The 22,159-nt window shown below is 46.4% G+C and overlaps 1 protein-coding gene across 1 annotated transcript in view; it reads right to left on the bottom strand.

The window, feature by feature from the left end:
* ELOVL1 (ELOVL fatty acid elongase 1) overlaps nt 1-22,159 on the bottom strand; it is a 180,334-nt gene that overhangs the window by 43,135 nt on the left and 115,040 nt on the right. The window contains exon 5 of the mRNA XM_033915886.1: nt 21,024-21,104. Within this exon, the coding sequence (XP_033771777.1) occupies nt 21,024-21,104 (81 nt within the window). The remainder of the gene's footprint in view (nt 1-21,023; nt 21,105-22,159) is intronic.

The raw sequence follows: 22,159 nt of genomic DNA, 5'->3' as shown, positions 1-22,159 counted from the left end.
GGATAAAGCATTGTTTTTTTGCCCCTGCTGTAGGAAAGAAGGCTGGAGTAGCTATTTTAGTGAACAGGAAATGTACTGCAATTTTCAAATTGGCTGCTTCAGATCCTTTAGGAAGATGGTTACATGTAGACATGAGCATGGAAAATACTACGATGGCGCTTTTTAATGTATATGCCCCTAATTCGAAACAAATTGAGTTTTTTCAAGACTCTACAACAATTAGTACTACCACTGGCTGCTTCTAATTTAGTTGTGGCTGGGGATTTTAACACTGTTATGGATCCTTTGATGGATAAAAAATCTAGTAAAATTATGAAATCATTAGGATTAGATAATTTTTGTACAGTCTTGTGACTTGAAAGATATACGGCGAATACTTCATTTTGATGGGCGGGAATTTTCTTTTTGTTCCCAGGTTCACAAATCCTTTTCAAGAATAGATTGCATTTTTGTTTTGAACCAACTTGTTCAACAGATAACACAAGCCTCCATAGATCCAATTATTTTGTCTGATCATGAAGGGGTGTGGGTTGAACTTAAAATTGTTGATCAGGATAATAGTAGATCTGTATGGAGATTTGATAATACATTGCTTGCAGATCCAATATTTTGTGAAGATTTTCAATTAAAAATGAATGATTATTTTCAAATTAATACTACAGAAGAAATCTCTATGGAAACCTTATGGGATGCTTTTAAGGCAACCATGAGAAGACAAATTATTTCATTTTCGGCATATCTAATCTAATCTAATCTAATCCTTAGGTTTATATACCGCATCTATTAGGAAACAGGTCAAAAGACAGTATTCCAAGCTGGAAAAAGAAATTAAGGTCTTGGAGTTGAAATTGATTGACAAATGGGAACACTCTACGTTACAAGCTCTTTTAAAAGCTAAATGTAAATATAATGAGATTTTTTCTAAATTGGTTAGGAATGATTTATGTATTATGGAAACTCAAATAAGGTGGGAAGATTATTGGCGAATTATCCTAAAGCAAAAAAAAAAAAAGAAAGACAAAAGTTATTGCAATTAAAGATGAGAAAGGTGATACTTATTCTCAAGTTGGGCATATTTTAAAACAATTTTTAAATTTCTATAAAGCTCTTTATTCTTCTGCACCTTATTTAGATAAGGAAAAAGATGGTTTAGAGTTTTTAAAATTATTAGAAGGACCTAAAATTCCGGAACATATAAAAAGAAGTTTAGAAGAGCCTATATCACTAAATGAATTACAAGCAGCATTGAAATCCTTTAGAGTTGGATCCACACCAGGTTGGTGATGTTTTCACGGTAGAGTTTTATAAATCGTTTCAAAATATCCTATTGCCATATCTGTTAAATTTATATCAGGTTCAACTGAATAAAGGTTGCATTACAGGTACTATGGCAGGGACACAGACACAGAGGACACATTTAAAAAGGCCCAGCGCCTGCACCTAGCCAGCCAGCCAGATCGGGTCCAGCGTGGGAGCCCTGCTCCGCCCCCCCCCCCCCCCCCCCCGATCCAGCCGGGACACAGACACAGAGGACACATTTAAAAAGGCCCAGCGCCTGCACCTAGCCAGCCAGCCAGATCGGGTCCAGCGTGGGAGCCCTGCTCCGCCGCCCCCCCCCCCCCCCCGATCCATCCGGGACACAGACACAGAGGACATCAAGGTGGAAGATATCTTCTTTCTCAGGGGACCCTCTGCCACCAGAGGGCATCCGCTCAAACTCAGGGGCGGGAAATTTCGTGGCGACATAAGGAAGTACTTCTTCACAGAAAGAGTGGTTGACCGTTGGAATGAGCTTCCAGCGCAGGTGATCGAGGCCAACAGCGTGCTGGACTTCAAGAATAAATGGGATACATAGTGGGATTCCTACGAGGGTCAGAGGAGGAAAGAGGGGATCCCTAAGAGAGTCAATCTGAATAAATATTCACTAGGTATAGACTTAAGAGGAAGGGACAGTACGGTGGGCAGACTTGATGGGCTATAGCCCTTTTTCTGCCGTCATCTTCTATGTTTCTATGACATTTAAAAAGGCCCAGCACCAACAGCGCACTGCCGTTCGGCGCGCCGACAAAGGCGCACGACAAAGGCGCCTGCGCCTTAGTGAGCACCTTCGTGAAAAGCCGACGTGAAAGGCCTACAACCCCAATACTACAACGACGCTTGGACCTCCGGTTCTACCGAATCCCCAATCTCCTGTCGATCTCCAATCCAACGTCTGCAGTAAAAACTGCAGGGAATCCGATGCCTGCTAAGCACTTCTATCAAAGACCCGGACCCAACCAAAGCGGCAACCCATACAACAAAGTGGTGAGTGAACCAACGTCCTTACTACTTACAAAAATGGCAACACGCACACTTAAACTCATCCTTGTCCTACTACTGCTCTCCTTATTCATAAGTAAACGGAAAATAGCAGGATACCATACACACTCCATACCCATCCACACAACATCACACAGACCAGTCTTACCATCCAGGAAACTCCATACACACAGAACCCTGATCCCCTGTCCTACATACGACTACGAAAGCATACCCACTACCTGGGGAATAAGACCTCCACCAAAACCCAAGACTAACACACAAAAACATCAAACACTACCAAGAACAATCAACATAGTCACTACTCCCCTATCTCACACAAAATACTCATCATTAACATGCACATATATGAACATTAGATCTATCAGCCCAAAAACTGAACTAATCAAGGACTGGCTGATTAAAGATAATTTAAGCTGCCTCTTCTTAACCGAAACCTGGCTCACTTCCGACGCAGACCCACACATTACTGAATTCTGCCCCAAAGGATACAAACTAGAGCTAGTATGTCGAGAAAACAGAAGAGGAGGAGGCCTAGCAATCATAGTAAAAAACAATCTCAACATTAAAATCCTAGCCAAGCATTCCACCCCTCACCTAGACTTGCTAGCTTGCCAACTCTCCGACAACACGCTCACAGGAAACCTGAACTGCCTTCTCTGCTACGTTACACCAGGAAACTGGAACACCTCAAAACAAGAACTCGAAGAATTCATATTCCAGAATTCCCTCTCCTCCACACATAACCTGATCCTAGGAGACGTAAATCTCCACCTAGAAGACCACTCCTCCAAACAAGTAGCGGAATTTATATCATACCTCAATTCCCTATCTTACCAAATCCTCAACCCTGAACCCACACATGAAAAGGGTCATCAGCTTGACATTGCTGCGTACGCGTCTCTCGACCTCAACACACAAAACATCCACATCACCAAGGGCTCTTGGCATCCTACACCTCTGGTCAGACCATTACATATATACCTTCTATATCAACTGGACGCAAAGTAAAAACAAACCCACTCCACATAAAACAAGCATCAAGACTAGACAGAAAATTGAACCAACCAAATTCTGGGACACAGTAGACCCCGCATTAGAATCCAATAACCCTATAGAATTCATAAACAGCTGGCGGTCCCTAAGTGAATCTACCTTGAATAATCTAGCTCCAATAAAAACAAAAAATAAAATATGTAGGCCATCTGACAAATGGTTTGACACCGAGCTCCTACACCTAAAAAGACAATGCAGACAACTAGAAAGGTCATGGAAAAAACAGAAACAAGACAACACCAAAACAGAATGGAGAATCCAAATCAAACAATATAAAATCAAACTGAAGGAAAAACGGAAAGAATACTATTCCAAACTCATTGGCACCGAGAAACCAGACACAAAAAAACTTTTCAACCTGGTACGAAATCTCACTGATACCAACCCTTTCCTAGCCATCCAAGGAAACCAGCCTCCAACAGCTCACCAATTAGCGGATCACTTCAAACACAAAATCATCACAATCAGATCCACATTCAATAACTCACAAAACAACATAGAAGAAATACTAATAAATTCCACAACAGACGATGCCATCTCAGCAGATAGGATCTGGACCAACTTCCCAACAATACAATGGTCAGACCTAGATCGACTTTACAAAAAATACAGCAAATCCTCATGCGATTTGAACAACTGTCCATCTTACCTACTAGCTACAGCATCCACAAAATTCAAAGCTAACCTCACATTATGGTTGCAAACCACTCTCAATGAAGGTCAGTTCCCAACAGATCTAGGCGAAATTATAATTACTCCAATACCGAAAGACCTCAAAGGACCAATAGACAATCCAACAAATTATAGACCAATCGCTTCTATCCCACTATACGTTAAACTAATAGAAGGTCTTGTAGCACAATATCTCTCCAACTACCTAGAGGACCACCGCATTCTTCACCCATCGCAATCAGGATTCAGAACTAATCATAGCACAGAAACACTACTAGTATCCTTAATTGATATAGCCCGACAACAACTCAGCAAAGGAAACAAACTACTAATCATCCAACTTGATCTTTCAGCAGCTTTCGATCTAGTAGACCACCCCATACTACTCCAGATACTAGACGCCATAGGAATTTCAGGTAGAGTTCATAACTGGTTTCAAGGTTTCCTTAAAACAAGAACATACAGAGTTAAGTCAAAAGAGCTTATATCAGACTCATGATCCAACCCCTGCGGAGTACCACAAGGATCACCACTATCGCCCATACTATTCAACCTCTTCATAGCTTCCTTAGGCACAACCCTAGATACCCTAAATATAACCTCATTCAGTTATGCGGATGACATAACCATCCTCCTTCCCTTCGACATCCAAGACCCCAGCTCCACAGAACACCTGAAAACAACACTGGTAACAGTAGAAAACTGGATGACCAACCATAAGCTGAAGCTAAACGCGGATAAAACAAAATTCCTATTACTAGAGAAGGAAAAACTACAATCCGTTACAGAACTGGAAATAAATGCAATCAAATACCCTATACAGACCACTCTCAAAATCCTGGGAATACAACTAGACAGACGCTGTACAATGTAGACACAAATTCACAAAATCATCCAAAAAGCTTTCTACACCATGCGAAACCTTAGAAAAATAAGAAAATTCTTCGACAGAGACCAATACAGAATCATTGTCCAATCCCTGGTACTTAGTATTTTAGACTACTGCAACAGCCTCTACCTATCATGCCCAAACTACATGATAAAACAACTACAAACCGTTCAGAACACAGCCCTCAGACTCATCTACTCGCTTAGCAAATTCGACCACATCACAAATGCTTACTTAGACTCTCACTGGCTTCCAATAAAAGCAAGATCACAATTCAAATTCTACTGTCTTCTATTCAAAGTAACCCACGGAGCTGCACCAAGTTACCTAAACAACCGCCTATACCGCAACCTCACACACAGAACAAGGAAAGCTCAAAGCCTATTCACATACCCCCCTTTCAATGGTACCAGACGAAAGAAACTCTATGATAACCTTCTAGCGACACAGGCAGCGAAAATTGACCCAACAGTCTCCAAACTGCTGACCAAAACATCAGACATCAAAGTTCTCCGAAAAGAAATCAAAACGCTTCTATTTAAAAAACAACTACCATCACTCTAACCTCCTGCCTACACATACACAATTACTCCTTCATATTCATCATTCCTACAACATCCCTCAATGCCATGTAAGCAACCTCCATATGTAACCAATATTTCTTCCTCAGCGCTATGTAATAAAGCACAGTTACTTACCGTAACAGGTGTTATCCAGGGACAGCAGGCATATATTCTCACATGTGGGTGACGTCATCTACGGAGCCCCGGCGCGGACAGCTTTTCAAGCAAACTTGCTAGAAGTTTCAAGTTTGCACACTGCACCACGCATGTGCGTGCCTTCTGCCCACTAGAGGGCGCATCCCACCTCGTGGTCCTCAGTTCCATAACTAGCTTAGAAGCCATCCCCGGGGAGGTGGGCGGGTTGTGAGAATATATGCCTGCTGTCCCTGGATAACACCTGTTACGGTAAGTAACTGTGCTTTATCCCAGGACAAGCAGGCATGATATTCTCACATGTGGGTGACCTCCAAGCCAAACCAAAAAGGGCAGGTGGGAGGATGGCAATTTTAAGAAAACAGATTTTGTAAAACTGACTGGCCAAACCGGCCGTCACTCCTGGACAGAGTGTCCAGACAGTAGTGAGAGGTGAATGTATGAACCGAAGACCAAGTGGCAGCCTTACATATGTCTTCCATCGGGGTGGAACGGAGGAAGGCTATCGAAGCTGCCATTGCTCGGACCTTGTGCCCCGTGACTCGACCCGGGGGAGGAAGGCCAGCCTGAGTATAGCAAAGGGAGATGCACGCCGCCAACCAGTTAGACAGAGTGCGCTTGGAAACTGGGTGCCCTAATCGATTGGGATCGAAGGACAAGAATAATTGCGGGACCTTCCGATGGGACTTGGTGCGTTGAAGGTAAAATGCCAACGCCCTCTTACAGTCAAGCGTGTGAAGCGCCGTCTCGCCAGGATGGGAGTGGGGCTTAGGGAAGAATACAGGAAGGACAATGGACTGATTGAGGTGGAAATCAGAAACAACCTTCGGGACAAACTTAGGATGGGTGCGGAGGACCACCTTGTCATGATGGAATACGGTGAAGGGTGGGTCCGCAACCAAGGCTTGTAGTTCCCCAATCCGCCTAGCGGAGGTGAGGGCAATCAGAAACACCACCTTCCAAGTCAGAAATTTCAAGAGGGACTTGTTGAGTGGCTCAAAGGGTGGTTTCATCAGTTGAGCTAAAACCACATTCAAATTCCATACGACTGGGGGAGGTTTGAGCGGGGGACAAACCCTGAGTAATCCTTTCATGAAGCGTGTCACCAAGGGATGGAGAGACAGAGGGCGTCCATCCAGGTGTTGGTGGAAGGCGGAAATCGCACTAAGATGGACACGCACCGAAGTGGTTTTCAGGCCAGAGCGCGACAAATGGAATAAGTAGTCCAGAACCGAGGGTACCGGGGCCGATACCGGGTCCAGGAGGAAAGAAGAGCACCAGGTGGAAAACCTGGTCCATTTCTGCGAATAGCAAAGCCTCGTCGAGATCTTGCGGGAGGCTTCCAGCACTTCCCTCACTGATTGAGACAGGTCCGGAGGGGTCAGGGAACAAGAAACCAAGCTGTCAGGTGCAATGACTGCAGATTGGGATGTAACATGGATCCTTGATTCTGAGATATCAGAGAAGGACCGACAGGCAGAAGAAGGGGTTCCCTGGCGCTGAGTTGGAGCAGTAGGGAGAACCAGTTCTGACGCGGCCACCGAGGAGCTATGAGAATCATCGTGGCCGTGGACGATCTGAGGTGTACCAACGTTCGCATGATCAGAGGGAAAGGAGGGAATGCATAGAGGAACTTCCCGTCCCAATCGAGAAGGAAGGCATCCGCCTCCAGACGATCCCGCGAGTACATCCGAGAACAATATAGTGGTAGTTTGTGTGCCTCCGGAGAGGCGAACAGATCTACCTGTGGCGTTCCCCAGCGAGCGAAGACCTCGTGCAGAACTGCTGAGTGTAGAGTCCACTCGTGGGGTTGCAGGAGTCGACTGAGTTTGTCCGCCAGACAATTCAGTTCCCCCTGGATGTAGACCGCCCGGAGGAAGATGTTCCGGGAGGCCGCCCACTCCCAGAGGCGAAGGGCCTCGGAGCAGAGGGGCCACGACCCCGTTCCCCCCTGTTTGTTCACATAGTACATTGCTACTTGGTTGTCCGTGCGGACGAGGACCACCTGGTCCTGTACTACGTGAACGAAGGCTCGAAGTGCTAGGAAGATGGCCCGAAGCTCTAGCACGTTGATGTGACAGCGACGGTCCTCCGCCGACCACAGGCCCTGTGTGCGAAGACCGTCGAGGTGGGCTCCCCACGCGTAGTCCGAGGAGTCCGTGGTCAGAACCTTGCGAAATGGGGGGAGTGCGAAACATTAGTCCCGTGGACAGATTTGAAGAGTCTGTCCACCAACTTAGCGATTTCCGCAAAAGCGGAGTCACCGAAATGAGGCGCGACTCCGGATCGCACTCCTGGCGCCATTGTGATGCGAGTGTATACTGAGGGATCCTCAGATGCAGCCTCGCAAATGGCGTGACGTGTACCGTCGAGGCCATATGGCCGAGCAGCATCATCATGCGCTTGGCCGACACCCTTGGTAGTTGAGAGACCTGGCGGCTCATCCGTACCAAGACTTCCAACCGTTGGGTCGGAAGGTAGGAGCGCAGGCGCACCGTGTCCAGCACCGCACCTATGAATTGAAGAGACTGAGCCGGCCTCAACTGAGACTTTGGAAAGTTTATCTCGAATCCGAGGGTTTGCAGGAAGGCAATAGACTGTCGGGTCGCTGAGATAACCTCCTCCCTGGTCGGGGCTTTGATGAGCCAGTCGTCCAGGTAAGGGAACACGTGGAGCCCGCGAGACCTCAGGGCTGCCGCCACTACTACCATGCACTTCGTGAATACTCGTGGGGACGCGGCCAGGCCGAAGGGCAGGACTCTGTACTGGAGGTGTAGGTCTCCCACCTGGAATCGTAAGAATTTTCGGCAGGTGGGGTGCACCGGGACATGGGTATATGCTTCCTTCAAGTCGAGGGAGCACATCCAGTCCCCTTCCTCCAAGAGAGGATACAAGACCGGGAGAGATAGCATTCGAAATTTCTCCCTGGCCAGGCATTTGTTGAGCTTCCTGAGGTCGAGTATGGGGCGCATGTCCCCGGTCTTTTTTGGGACCAAAAAGTAACGGGAGTAAAATCCCGTCCCCCACTGGTCCTTGGGGACCGGCTCGACCGCCCGAAGCTTCAGGAGAGCTTTGGCTTCGGTCAGAAGGGTCGGTAGTTGCGACCGGTTGCACCAGGCTAAACTTGGGGGACTGTCCGGTGGTGAGGACACAAAATTGAGCGAGTAGCCTTCGGAGACGATCCGGAGCACCCAAGCGTCTGAGGTAATCGCGGTCCATGCCTTCCGGAAGGACCGAAGACGCCCCCCGATAGGAAGGGGTTCTGGTGAAGGTGCGGAGGGGAACCCGCCCCGTCCGCTCAGCCCGTCAAAAGGAAGGCGCGGGCTTAGAAGGGCCCTGCGCCGGGGCTTGGGTTTGTCCCCCTCTGCCTCGTTGAGACGAACGTCTCGGAGGCGGTCTTGAGAAGGACGGGGTCGACTTCTGGGGGTACCGGCGCGGCGGAGGCCGGAAAGGTTTCTGTGGCGGGGGCCTAGGTTTGGGGCGGACCAGGGATGCTAAAGAGCGTTCCTGTTCCGACAACCGTTTGGTCGCCGCCTCCAAAGACTCGTCAAATAACTCGGACCCCACACAGGGCAGGTCTGCAAGACGTTCCTGCAGGTTTGGGTCCATGTCGAGGGTGCGAAGCCAGGCCAAGCGGCGCATGGCCACTGCGAGGGCCGACACCCTCGAAACCAGCTCAAAGGTGTCGTACACTGAATGGAAAAGGTACAACCGCAATTGAGACAGGTTGGACATAAACTTATCGAATCCTGCTCTTTTGGAGTCCGGTAACGAGTTCCGATATTGAGGAAGGTCCTTCACCATCCCACGCAAGTAGGAGGAAAAGGTGAAGGAGTAATTTAGAACTCTGGTGGCCATCAGAGTGTTTGAATAGAGGCGACGGCCAAACTTGTCCAGGGTCCGCCCCTCCCTGCCGGGTGGAACCGCCGCAGAAACCCGTGAGGGCTGTGATTTTTTAAGGGCAGATTCCACCAGGAGGGACTGGTGGGAGAGCTGCGCCTTATCAAACCCTTTCGGGGGAATCGTCCTATACTTTGATTCCATTTTTGACGGGACAGACGTGCCTGTAAGAGGGCTCGACAAGTTCTTCAGCCAGGTCTGCAGGAGGACACTGTTGAGAGGGAGTCTAGGTACCTCTCTAGGGGGAGTGGGAAGGTCCTGTTCCTCTAGAAATTCCTTGGAATATTTGGAACCTACCATCAGGTCAATCCCCAGGGCTTGGGCCATGTCCTGGACAAAAGATGAGAAGGAGGACGGCCTAGCCTGGGGGGACGGGGTTCTCGACCGTCCCACCGAGGAGCGGGGGGAGGCCTCATGGGAATACTGAGGATTCCTAACCGATCCTGAATCCCAGGATCCTCTCTCCACGGCCCTCGAGGGGGAGGGTGAAATCATCCTCCTAGGGGAGTCCCTGGGGGAGGATCCCGGGGTCCGTGGGGTCCTCTCCCGTTTCCTCGGCGAGGCGGCGCGGGAAGACTTTCCCCGAGGTGAGCGGAGGAGCCTCGGATTATCGAGGCGCAACTCCGACACCTGCAGCGCCTCGCCCCCGAACGACGAGGAACGATCGCGCCGAGGCGAGCCCCGGGGTCGCTTAGGCTTCCTCGATCGGCGCCTCGTCCGAGGTCGCCTCGAGGGCGAGGCGTCCGGGGAAGATCCCGAAGCCGAGGAGGAAAGTCGGCGCACTCTGCGGAACTTTTCTTTTGGGCGGACACTGCGCTCAGGAGGCTCCCCCGAGGTCGAGGTCCGGGGCGGGGCCGAGACCGAGGTGGACGGGGCCGCAATACCCGAGACCGAGGTCGCCGAGGCCGGGGCTCCCGAGGTCGAGGGAGCCGAGATCGGGGCCTCCGAGGCCGAGGGCGCCCCGGCCGAGGTCGACGTCGCCGGGCCCGCAGCACGCTGCAGCACTTCCAGGGCTCCCGACAGCTCCGATGAGATCAAGGCTCGAAGGAGATCCTGGAAGGCCGGAATCCCCACGAAGGTGGGGAGTTCCGAGTCCGGGGCACACTCCCTGGAGGGCGACCTCGGTCTCGAGTATTCCCTCGGGGTGTGCGGAGTCGAGGTCCGATGCGGGGCCGGGGTCGACCCACCCGCTTTGGCCTGACTCGAGGATGGCTTCTTTGCTGAAGGGGATGGAACAGAGGACTTACCCGAAGCTGGCTTCGATGACGACGGCTTCGAAGATGAGGGCCGAGGCGACGCCGAGGCCCCCGAGGACGCCGAGGCCGAGGTCAAGGCCGGGGGCCGAAGCCGGGGCCGACGTCGAGGCCTTGGGCGGCGCGTCGACGGCGAACAATTCCGCCATTCTGGCCTTACGGCGACGGAGGGCCCTGTTCTGGAAGGTAGCACAGCGATCACACGAGGCTGTTGGATGTTCGGGCCCAAGACAGACAATGCACCACCGGTGAGGGTCGGTGATGGAGAGTAGTCTCTCACACCGGCTGCATTTCTTGAATCCCGTAACAGGACGGGACATCGACGAGAAAAAGAAGAAGGCCGGGAACGACCGACGTTCCCCGGCTCAGGCTTCCGGGAGCCCCCGGAGCCCAACAAAAAACAATTATTATTTTTTTTTTTTTTTTTTTTTTGTAAGACGGACGAAAAATAAAGCAGCACCGCGATTAATCCGATCAATAAACAAACTAAACGCGGCAGCTAGAAGGCAAAAACACTGGAGCTCAGATCCACAGGGCTTTCTTGCTCCGCGGAAAAATTTGAACTGAGGACCACGAGGTGGGATGCGCCCTCTAGTGGGCAGAAGGCACGCACATGCGTGGTGCAGTGTGCAAACTTGAAACTTCTAGCAAGTTTGCTTGAAAAGCTGTCCGCGCCGGGGCTCCGTAGATGACGTCACCCACATGTGAGAATATCATGCCTCCTTAACTTGAATGTACTGCTATCCTTACCTGTGATTTAAACCTGATATGTAAACATATTATATTCCTGATATGTAAACTTGTTATATTCCTGATATGTAAACTTCCTGGAAATGTCCAGTTCTCTTCCAATTTTGTAATCTGCTTAGAACCGAAAGGCACAGGCGGAATAAAAATCTCTAATGTAATGTAATGTAATTTTTAACTATAGTTTTGCCAAAGCCAAATAAAGATCCCACATTGGTGTCAAATTACAGGCCTATTTCTTTAATCAATATAGATGGAAAACTTTTGGCTTTACGCTTAGCCAAGGCTCTCCCTTATATTATTGGTATGCATCAAACAGGGTTTGTTGCTCAGAGACATTCTTCTAACAATACCAGGTTGGCTTTTCATGTTACATTTAACAAAAGCCATGAAAGATCCAGCCTTTTCTGCATCCTTGGATACGGAGAAGGCCTTTGATCGAGTAGAATGGACTTTTTAGTTTACACAGGGGGGTTAGACAAGGTTGTCCCTTATCTCCTTTGCTTTTTGATATTGTATTAGAACCCTTGTTATTAGCTATTCAGCAAGTGAAGGAGATACAGGGTATTCCTTACTCAGAACGGGAATACAAGGTCTTAGCTTATGCAGATGATATACTGCTTCATTTGAGAAATCCTGAAACAACCATTCCATGCTTGCTTGAATTGATAGAGAAATTTGAAAAATTTTCAGGATAGAAGATAAATTGGAGTAAATCAGAAGTTCTTCCACTTAATGTGCATTGTACAAAAGGTTTGTTTGATTCATTTCCCTCTCCATGGAAAGAGGATTAAAATATTTAGGCATTTGGATTAAAAATACGCTGGAAGAAACAATGAAAGTGAATGAAAAATTTTTATTACAGAAGGTGACAGAAATGTGTGAGCAATGGAATCCTTTACATCTGTCTTGGTGGGGGAGAGTCCAAACGATTAAAATGATGATTTTGCCTGTGGTTTGTTATCAAATGAGTATGATATCAGTTTTTTTTCAGGGGTCTTTTTATAAAAAATTAACTAGTATTCTTACAAAATTTATTTCGCTGGGTAAAATTGCTAAATTGCTTTAGTGTCTTTACAAAAGCCAATTACTGAGGAGGGGTAAATTTTCAAAATTTTTATAGGTATCATCAATCATATATTATGCGCCAGGATATGTATTGGGTCCTCTCAGAGCTCATCGAAAATATCCCAGATGGTTTTGGTCAGAATGGCGACTCATGTTTCCTCTGTGATTATGCCATGTTCTTAGTATTAAAATGCCTAGGTTATACAAAGAAAACAGAATATTAGTGGATACATGGAAAACCTTAAGATATGTGAATAATTTAACTTATTCCAATACATAAATCAACAAATCAAACTATATGCCTGAACTCCAAGATTCAAATTGGCGGATTTAAGATCATCTGGAAGTATTGGATGATAGCAGGTATATTTATTTTACATGATGTTATATCTAATGGTAAGCTGCTTGATTTTTCACAGTTGCAACATAAATTTGGTCTTAGTAAATCACAAAGTTTTAGATGGTTGTAACTAAAGCAGGCCATTCAGGCGAGGTTCCCTGAATGGAAAAATCTTAATAATCAATATAGTTTGGAGTTGTTATGCTTTCAGGACACCAGGTCGCACAGTGGTATAAATTGATATCTGGACTTATGAATAAAAAAACCAAAGACTGGTCTTAGGGACATTTGGAGTATTAAGATTAAGCATCAAATTACTGCGTCTCAATGCTCACGAATTCGGTCTTGGAGGATGATATGTACAATGTCTGCTTCTATGAGACAAACTTGGTTTTTTCTGTGACATAGAGCATTCTGGACCCCTGTTCATTTACAAGAATTAAATAGATCTAATAGATATTGGCATTGTCATCTTGAAGCAGGGACTTTAGATCATTTATTATTCTATTGTCCATTTATTTTGGCTTTTTGGAAATCAATATGGGGCCAAATAAATTGTTTGTTAGAAAATCCGGTGGCATTATTGTATGATACTGTATTATTTGGCATGTCAATGAGGGCTAAGAGCCAAATATCTTCAAAAAATAAAAAGCTTTTACTTATTATGAAGGTGTTGTCATACAACAGATTACATGTAATTGGAAGAATTGGAATAGATTGAACTACAATTTCTGGTGGAATTATTTGTGTCATATATATAAAATGGAAAAGAACCATTAGCTACACAGAAAGGGAATTTTAATAAATTTCAGGATGTTTGGGGGCCATTAACAGAGTATTGTAATGAAGAGATATCATTTTTCCCTTAATAGTACAATAGCAAATGTGGGGGAGGGGGGTAGTTTTTTGGTCTTTCATTAATTGTTGGCATTGGTAGGAAATAATTTATTATATGGTATATGTGTTTTATACATATGTAATGAAAGGGGTGGGAGGGAGGGGGATAAATTTCATTAATTTGATTATTGCAGAAAATCAAGTGGTATATCCAAATTAAAATGTCATTTAAACATTTCTCTTTGCTGCTTTAGCTCTAGGCCAAATAAGGCATGCACACAAAGCACAGTTACTTACCATAACAGGTGTTATCCAGGGACAGCAGGCAGCTATTCTCACAACCCACCCACCTCCCCTGGTTGGCTTCTCTGCTAGCTATCCGAACTGAGGAGACTCTCCCTGCATTGGGCGGGAAGGCACTCGCGCATGCACGGTGCGGCTGACTTGAAACTTCTAATTTCTACAAGCAAGTCTGCTTGCGAGGCTGTCCGCATCCGGCCTCCGTGGATGACATCACCCATATGTGAGAATAGCTGCCTGCTGTCCCTGGATAACACCTGTTACGGTAAGTAACTGTGCTTTATCCCAGGACAAGCAGGCAGCCAATTCTCACATATGGGTGACCTCCAAGCCAACCAGAATGGGATGGTGGGAGTGTTGGCAATTCAGGAGAATAAATTTTGTAATACTGTCTGGCCAAAATGGCCATCCCGTCTGGAGGAAACATCCAGACAATAGTAAGAAGTGAAAGTATGAACCGAGGACCAAGTAGCAGCCTTGCAAATTTCCTCAATAGATGTAGATCTGAGGAAAGCTACTGAAGCTGCCATTGCTCTGACCTTAAGGGCTGTGACTCTACTCTGTAGGGGTAATCCAGCCTGGGCATAGCAGAAGGAGATACAAGCAGCCATCCAGTTGGAGATGGTACGCTTAGAGATAGGATGTCCCAACTTCTTTGGATCAAAGGAGACAAAAAGTTGAGGAGCAGTAATGTGTGGTTTGGTGCGTTCCAAATAGAAGGCCAAAGCATGTTTACAGTCCAGAGTATGAAGAGCTGATTCTCCAGGGTGAGAATGAGGCTTTGGGAAAAACACTGGAAGAACAATGGATTGGTTGAGATGAAATTCTGAAACCACTTTAGGTAGAAATTTAGGATAAGTACGAAGGACCACCTTGTCATGATGGAACACAGTGAAAGGTGGATCAGCAACTAAAGCTTGCAGCTCACTGACTCTTTGAGCAGATGTGAGGGCAATGAGAAACACCACTTTCCAAGTGAGATACTTCAGATGAGCCGTAGACATTGGTTCAAATGGAGGCTTCATCAATTTAGCAAAAACAACATTGAGATCCCAAACCACTGGAGGCGGTTTGAGAGGACGTTTGACACTGAAAAGTCCTTTCATGAATCTGGAAACCACCGGATGAGAAGAGAGGGGTTTCCCTTCAATAGGCTGATGAAAAGCAGTAATTGCACTGAGATGGACTCGAATCGTTGTAGACTTGAGGCCAGAGATGGATAAGTGCAAAAGATAATCTAGCACAGACGATAAGGAGGAATGTTGAGGCTCCTTAATGCAAGAGATGCACCACGTAGAAAATCTAGTCCATTTTTGGTGGTAGCATTGTCTAGTGGTAGGCTTCCTAGAAGCCTCTAAAATGTCTCTTACAGGTTGAGAAAACTGAAGAGAAGTTATGTTTAGAGGTACCAAGCTATCAGGTGTAGAGACTGCAGGTTGGGATGAAGCAGAGATCCCTGACTCTGGGTAAGCAGAAAAACTGGCAGAGGATATGGCTCCCTGCTGCTGAGCTGAAGTAGAAGGGAGTACCAAGGTTGTCTCGGCCACCGAGGAGCAATCAGAATCATGGTGGCAAGAGCATTCTTTACCTTGACAAGAGTCTTGAGAATGAGAGGGAACAGAGGGAATGCATATAGGAAAAGATTCATCCATTCCAGTAGGAAAGCATCTGCCTCGAGGCGTTGAGGAGAATATATCCTGGAGCAGAACTGAGGCAGTTTGTGGTTGTGGGGAGCTGCAAAGAGATCTATCTGAGGCATTCCCCACTGTGAAAAAATGTGATGTAGAGATGAGGAATGGAGTGTCCATTCATGAGGTTGCAGAAGACAACTCAAGTTGTCTGCTAAGCAGTTGTTTGCCCCTTGGATGTAGATAGCTTGTAGGAAGGTGTTGTGGCGAATTGCCCAGTCCCAAACCTTCAGAGCTTCTTGACAAAGAGAGGAAGATCCCGTCCCTCTCTGTTTGTTGACATAGTACATGGAACTTTGTTGTCCGTCCGAATGAGGACGACCAGGTTGTGAAGATGTTGAAAAGCCTTGAGAGCATTGAAGATCGCTCTGAGTTCAAACAGATTGATATGACACCGACGATCCAAAATGGTCCAGTGGCCTTGAGTATGGAGACCATCGAGATGAGCGCCCCAAGCATAGGTCGAGGAATCTGTTGTGAGGACCTTCTGATGGTGGGGGGGCGTTTGAAACAGTAAGCCTCTGGAGAGATTGGAAGAGAGCATGCAACAGCAGAGAGACTGTCTCAAGGAAGGAGTGACTGCAATGTGTCGAGAAAGTGGGTCACAAGCCTGCGTCCACTGAGATGCCAGGATCCACTGAGGAATTCTTAGGTGAAGTCTGGCAAAAGAAGTTACGTGTACAGTGGAGGCCATGTGACCTAGTAGTACGATCATGTGTCTTGCTGAGATTGAAGAGCGGAAAGACACTGCATGACAGAGTTGAAGAAGAGCTTCCAGACGTTGTTGCGGAAGGAATGCTCTGAACTGGATAGTGTCCAGAACAGCTCCGATGTAGATTCTGAGAGGGCTGAAGTTGGGATTTAGGAAAGTTGATTTTGAATCCCAAACTTTGTAGGAACCACATAGTCTGTTGAGTCGCTACAATAACCCCCTGAGATGTTGAATCTTTGATGAGCCAGTCATCTAGGTAGGGAAACACCTGGAGATTATGGTACCTTAGAGCTGCTGCTACCACCACCTGGCACCTGGTGAATACTCTGGGAGATGAATCCAGGCCAAAGGATAGCACTCTGTATTGATAATGCAGATTCCCCACCCGAAATCTGAGATACTGACGGGAGGTCGGATGGAAGGGGATGTGAGTAGAAACCTCCTTGAGATCCAGAGAATATAACCAATCGTTCTGATCTATATTTAAAAAGGGGCTCTGATCGCCTGTCTTCTACGGAACGAGAAAGTAACGTAAAACCCCCTGCTCTGCTGTTCCAGGGGAACGTCCTTGATGGCACGGAGACAAAGCAGAGCTTGAGCTTCCTGAAGAAGAAGGTTGGTCTGGGATGGATTAGAAGGATACTTTCTTGGAAGAAGCTCTGGTGGAACCTGAACAAAATGAAAAGAGTTTCCATCCCTGATTATTGTAGGATGGAAGGACAGAGGCAGAACGATAGAGGTTATGCTCTGTTTAGACAGTCAAATAAGCTGCAAAGCCTTAGGTGCAGCAGAAGGCTGAGGGTTCTGTTGCTTCTGTTGCTGCGGTTCCTTTGAAGGGGCTCGAGTGTAAGAAGCCGCTGTGTAGCATAACGCCTCTGGAGAACCGGAGTAGGGCATGAAGGTTTTGTAGGAGCTGACTTTGGCTTTGGTCTGACAACGGAAGCAAAAGATTTTTCATGATCTGACAACTTCTTAGTGGCAGCCTCTATGGATTCATCAAAGAAGCCATTGCCCTGACAAGGAATGTTAGCCAGACGGCCCTGAAGATTAGGATCCATGGCAATGGTGCGAAGCAAGATCAAGCGGCGCAGTGCTACAGAAAAAACAGTGGCCCTAGCCGACAGTACAAAAGCATCATAAGATTACTGGAGAAGATGCAATCCGAGTTGTGACAGAGTAGTAGTGATGTCATAGAACTCGAAATGTCTAAGTAAATCCAGGTTCTTCAGAAAACCTGGAAGAAGATCAATAAGGAACTTGATATAGATGGCGACAAAATTTATACATAGTGTTATCCTCCCTTCCAGAAGGAACAGTAGCATAGACCTTGGAATGATGGGTTCCTTACAAAAAGGACTCCAGAAGGAGGGATTGGAGAGATAATTGTGAATTCTCAAACCCTTTGCAATGCAGAGATCTATACCTCGAGACCAATTTGCCTGGAACAGCAGGTATAGCATAAGGAGTCTCCAGGTAACATTTGAAAATTTGAGATAAAAGCTTGTTAAGAGGAAGCTTAAGTGACTCTGCAGGAGGTTGAGGGATATACATGACCTCGAAATACTCCTTAGAGAATTTAGAACCAGCATCGAACTGAATGTCCAGATCATCAGCTGATCCGCCAAGGTCTTACCTCGAGAAGGGCTCAATAATCTTGAGGTGCCTTGAGCGGAGAACGAAGGTGAAGCCTCTCTGGAGAAGTGACAATCCAAAGAATATGGAGACTTGGAGGAGGTAATGAAAGTAGCTGACTCCTCAGGATCCGGAAGTGGTGACCTGGAGCGAGGAGTTGGGGACCTCGAAGAACTGGAAGGTCTGGAATGTGGCCCAGTCTCAATGAAAGCCTCGATCGGCAACGAGTGGTGCTTGGAAGCAGGTATCGAGGATCGAGGAAACTTCGCCCTATGTATGGAAACAGGCAACGCTGCTGGTGAATGGATAGGGCTCGAAGCTGTAGATTGAAACTCGGTGGTTTGGATCGAGCAATCTTGAAGCACTCCCAAAGACTCTGCTCGTTGTATGGAGTGTGCTGATTCCTGTCGAGACACTCACAAAGAATCTACTCTTTGTATAATGTGAAGGTTCCAATCGAAACACTCGCAAAGAATCTACTCCTTGCATAGAATGTGTAGTAGCCAGACCAGACACTCGCAAAGACTCTGCTCCTTGCATAGAGTGTGAAGGTTCTAATCGAGACACTCGCAAAGAATCTACTCCTTGTTTTGAGTGTGTAGATGCCAGACCAGACACTCGCAAAGACTCTGCTCCTTGCATAGAGTGTGAAGCTTCAGCTCGAGGCACAACCTCGCGGGAGACTGCTGATTGCCCAGGCTGGATTACAGGAGGCATTGTCAAGGCAGAACCATATTTGCGCAATAACTGAACAAATTGCTGCTCCAACATGGTCTGGAGAGAAGCCTGCAAAGGTGGATCCGCATCTGAAATCGGACCACTTGCTGAGGCTAAAGGCTCCAAGGTGGCAGTGAGGACCAGTGCAGGAACCTTCTGCTGAGGTATCTGACCTGAGGGGAGCCTCAGGGGAAGATAAAACAGATGTACTCAAGGCAAAAGACAATCCAAACGAGGACAGTCTGATGAGGCTCAAGGTCGGTGGAAGCAGGAGGACCCTCGCTGAAAGGTGGGACCGAGGTAGCACTTGAGGTCGAGGGTGCCACTGAGGAGTTCATGCTGAAGAATTTCTCCAAGAAAACTTGATGATGTTTAAGGGCTTGAGGTTGAAGAGTAGCCCAGTGCTTGCACAACTTCGGATTATAGGCAGGCCCTATTCATGAGAGAATTCACACGCTGGCAGTGGCTACACCTCTTGAAACCCATGACCGACAGGGACATAGGAGGGAAGAGAACTGCTGTGAAGTTGAAGCCCGCAGGCTGCGGTTGCGCGGCCTGGCCCACCAGTCAGTCACTTGAGGTTGAGGGGTGGTAGATTCAGGGGCAATGTTAGGAAATTCTACTTTACGGAGAGGGTAGTGGATGCCTGGAATGCGCTCCCGAGAGAGGTGGTGGAGAGTAAAACTGTGACTGAGTTCAAAGAAGCGTGGGATGAATACAGAAGATTTAGAATCAGAAAATAATATTAAATATTGAACTAGGCCAGTACTGGGCAGACTTGCACGGTCTGTGTCTGTGTATGGCCGTTTGGTGGAGGATGGGCTGGGGAGGGCTTCAATGGCTGGGAGGGTGTAGATGGGCTGGAGTAAGTCTTAACAGAGATTTTGGCAGTTGGAACCCAAGCACAGTACTGGGTAAAGCTTTGGGTTCTTGCCCAGAAATAGCTAAGAAGAAAAAAAATAAAAAAATTTAAATTGAATCAGGTTGGGCAGACTGGATGGACCATTCGGGTCTTTATCTGCCGTCATCTACTATGTTACTATGTTTACTATGAAGAAAAAATTAAAATAAATCTTCTTTTTCTTGTTTTACACTTTAAAGAAAGAAAGTAACACAGCGATTCGCAAAGAAAATAAACATAAACCGCGGTGAGAGAAGGCACGAAGTAACAAAGATAAATACAGAGAGTCAAAGACGGACCTCTCGGCTCCGCAGAAAACTGAGAACTGAGGAGACTTGCCCTGCGCTGGGCAGGAAGGAACTCGCGCATGCCCGGTGCGGCTGACTCGAAACTTCTAGTTTCTACAAGCAAGCCTGCTTGCGAGGCTGTCCGCATCCGGGCTCCGTGGATGACCTCACCCATATGTGAGAATTGGCTGCCTGCTTGTCCTGGGATAAGACTAGGTTACCTCTTTATTCCCCTCTTTCATTTGAAAGGAAGCTCTGGAATGAGAGGGTATAGGATGAAGTTAAGAGGTGAAAGGCTCAGTAGTAATCTAAGGAAATATTTTTTATACAAAGGGTAGTAGATGCGTGGAACGTCTCCCAGTAGAGGTGGTGGAGATAGAGACTGTGTCTGATTTCAAGAAAGCCTGGGAGATAGGCACATGGGATCTCTTAGAGAAAGGAAGATATTGGTTACTGCGGATGGGCAGACTGGATGAGCCATTCAGCCTTTATCTGCCATCATGTTTCTATGTTTCTAGGACTGTATCTGAATTCAAGAAGGTGTGGGATAGGCACATGGGATCTCTTAGAGAGAGGAAGAGATAATGGTTACTGCTAGATGGGCCATTTGGCCTTTATCTGCCATCATGTTTCTATACTAGAGCTCTTGAAATCAGTGGAGACTTGGATTCCATAGGCTTCTTACCTCCTTTCAACCTATACCCATAGTGTATCTCTGTATCCGCATTACTCTATCTGTGTAGCTATGTAAATTTGAAAAGGGCAGTGGATCACACTTCTTGTGTTTACACAGCATATTGCAGCTTTAAACATTTCTCTTTGCTGCTTTAGCTCTGGGCCAAATAAGGCATGCACACAAGATTAGGTTACCTTTTTATTCCCCTCGGAAACAAGCACCAATTTAAAAGAAAATAGGATATGGAGGATGGTGGGAGCCACAATAAAAAATTATAATCAGATTAATTAATCATTAAAATAGAAATCCATACCCGAAGAGCCATGGGGTCACTGGAGAAATCCACTGGATCGCACTGCCAAGTGTATCCTGTCAGCCAACCACTCATCAGGAACTGTAACAGAAATCCACCTGAGTCACAACAGCTCCCAAGCCCTCAATCTCCCACTCGCTCACACACAAAGAATAGCAAGACTCAAAATACTATGCCTTGTCCCAACACTCCATTCTCACTCTCTAATAGCAACCTAAGAAATTAAAAATATTTCATAACTAAAAAAAAAATAATTTCTGTTGCTAGTGTTTTTGAGTCTGAGAAATTTGTTTCTTGTTCAACAGCTCATAAAAATGTCAGTCTTGATAGGTGAATTTGGTCTTATGTGATCGTTTCCTTTTCTGGAATCTTGCTAAACTAGTCCAGTCTAGTGCTGCCCAATTTGCCAATTCACTTCAGTGAATCAATTTGAATCAATTCATTCTCTGAAAAAATTGGACTCACCAATTCAGTAACCAACATGCCCCCACCCCCAGTAACACCTGACATACCTCCAAGCCTCCTAAAGCAGCAGCAGAAGTGGCTGAAGCAGCACCCTGAAAAGGCAGGATCAATTGACTGTGCAGGATCTGGCTTGTTTAGTTTTACAATGCGTGTGTTGGTGTTCTAGTGTTCACTGCAGTGTTTAAGATGCTGCCTTTTCCTAGGTGCACCCTTGTTGTGTGACTCATGGATTATTACTAAAAATATCTTTTTTATATAGAGGAGGGGATTGTTAAAAAATGATCAACACTGGCTGTCATATATACTAGGTACGCCACTGGATTTAATGACCCTATTCTAACTTTACTGTTGATGTAGGTGTTATCTCCCCCCCCCACACACACTATAAAGAATTAAATTAAAGTTGTATTAACATCAAGCAGCTTTCAAATGACATTATAAGGAAGTAAAAATAAAATATATATATATTTTTTTTATATATAATATTTCTTTATTGAGCAAATCAGTACACACATAACATAACAGAATAAAGGAACATCCATCAATCCAGTAAACACCGCCCTACCGGGCATACAGAGAGCAAAGGACATAAACACAACCAAGATCAGATATCTCAGGAACAAGAGGTGCTTCAATGCTAGAAAATGTAAGGTCATGCACCTCGGCAGCAG

The sequence above is a fragment of the Geotrypetes seraphini genome, chromosome 12 (assembly GCF_902459505.1).
Source record: "Geotrypetes seraphini chromosome 12, aGeoSer1.1, whole genome shotgun sequence".
NCBI classification, from domain to species: Eukaryota; Metazoa; Chordata; class Amphibia; order Gymnophiona; family Dermophiidae; genus Geotrypetes; species Geotrypetes seraphini.
This window is presented reverse-complemented; position numbering and strand designations above follow the sequence as displayed.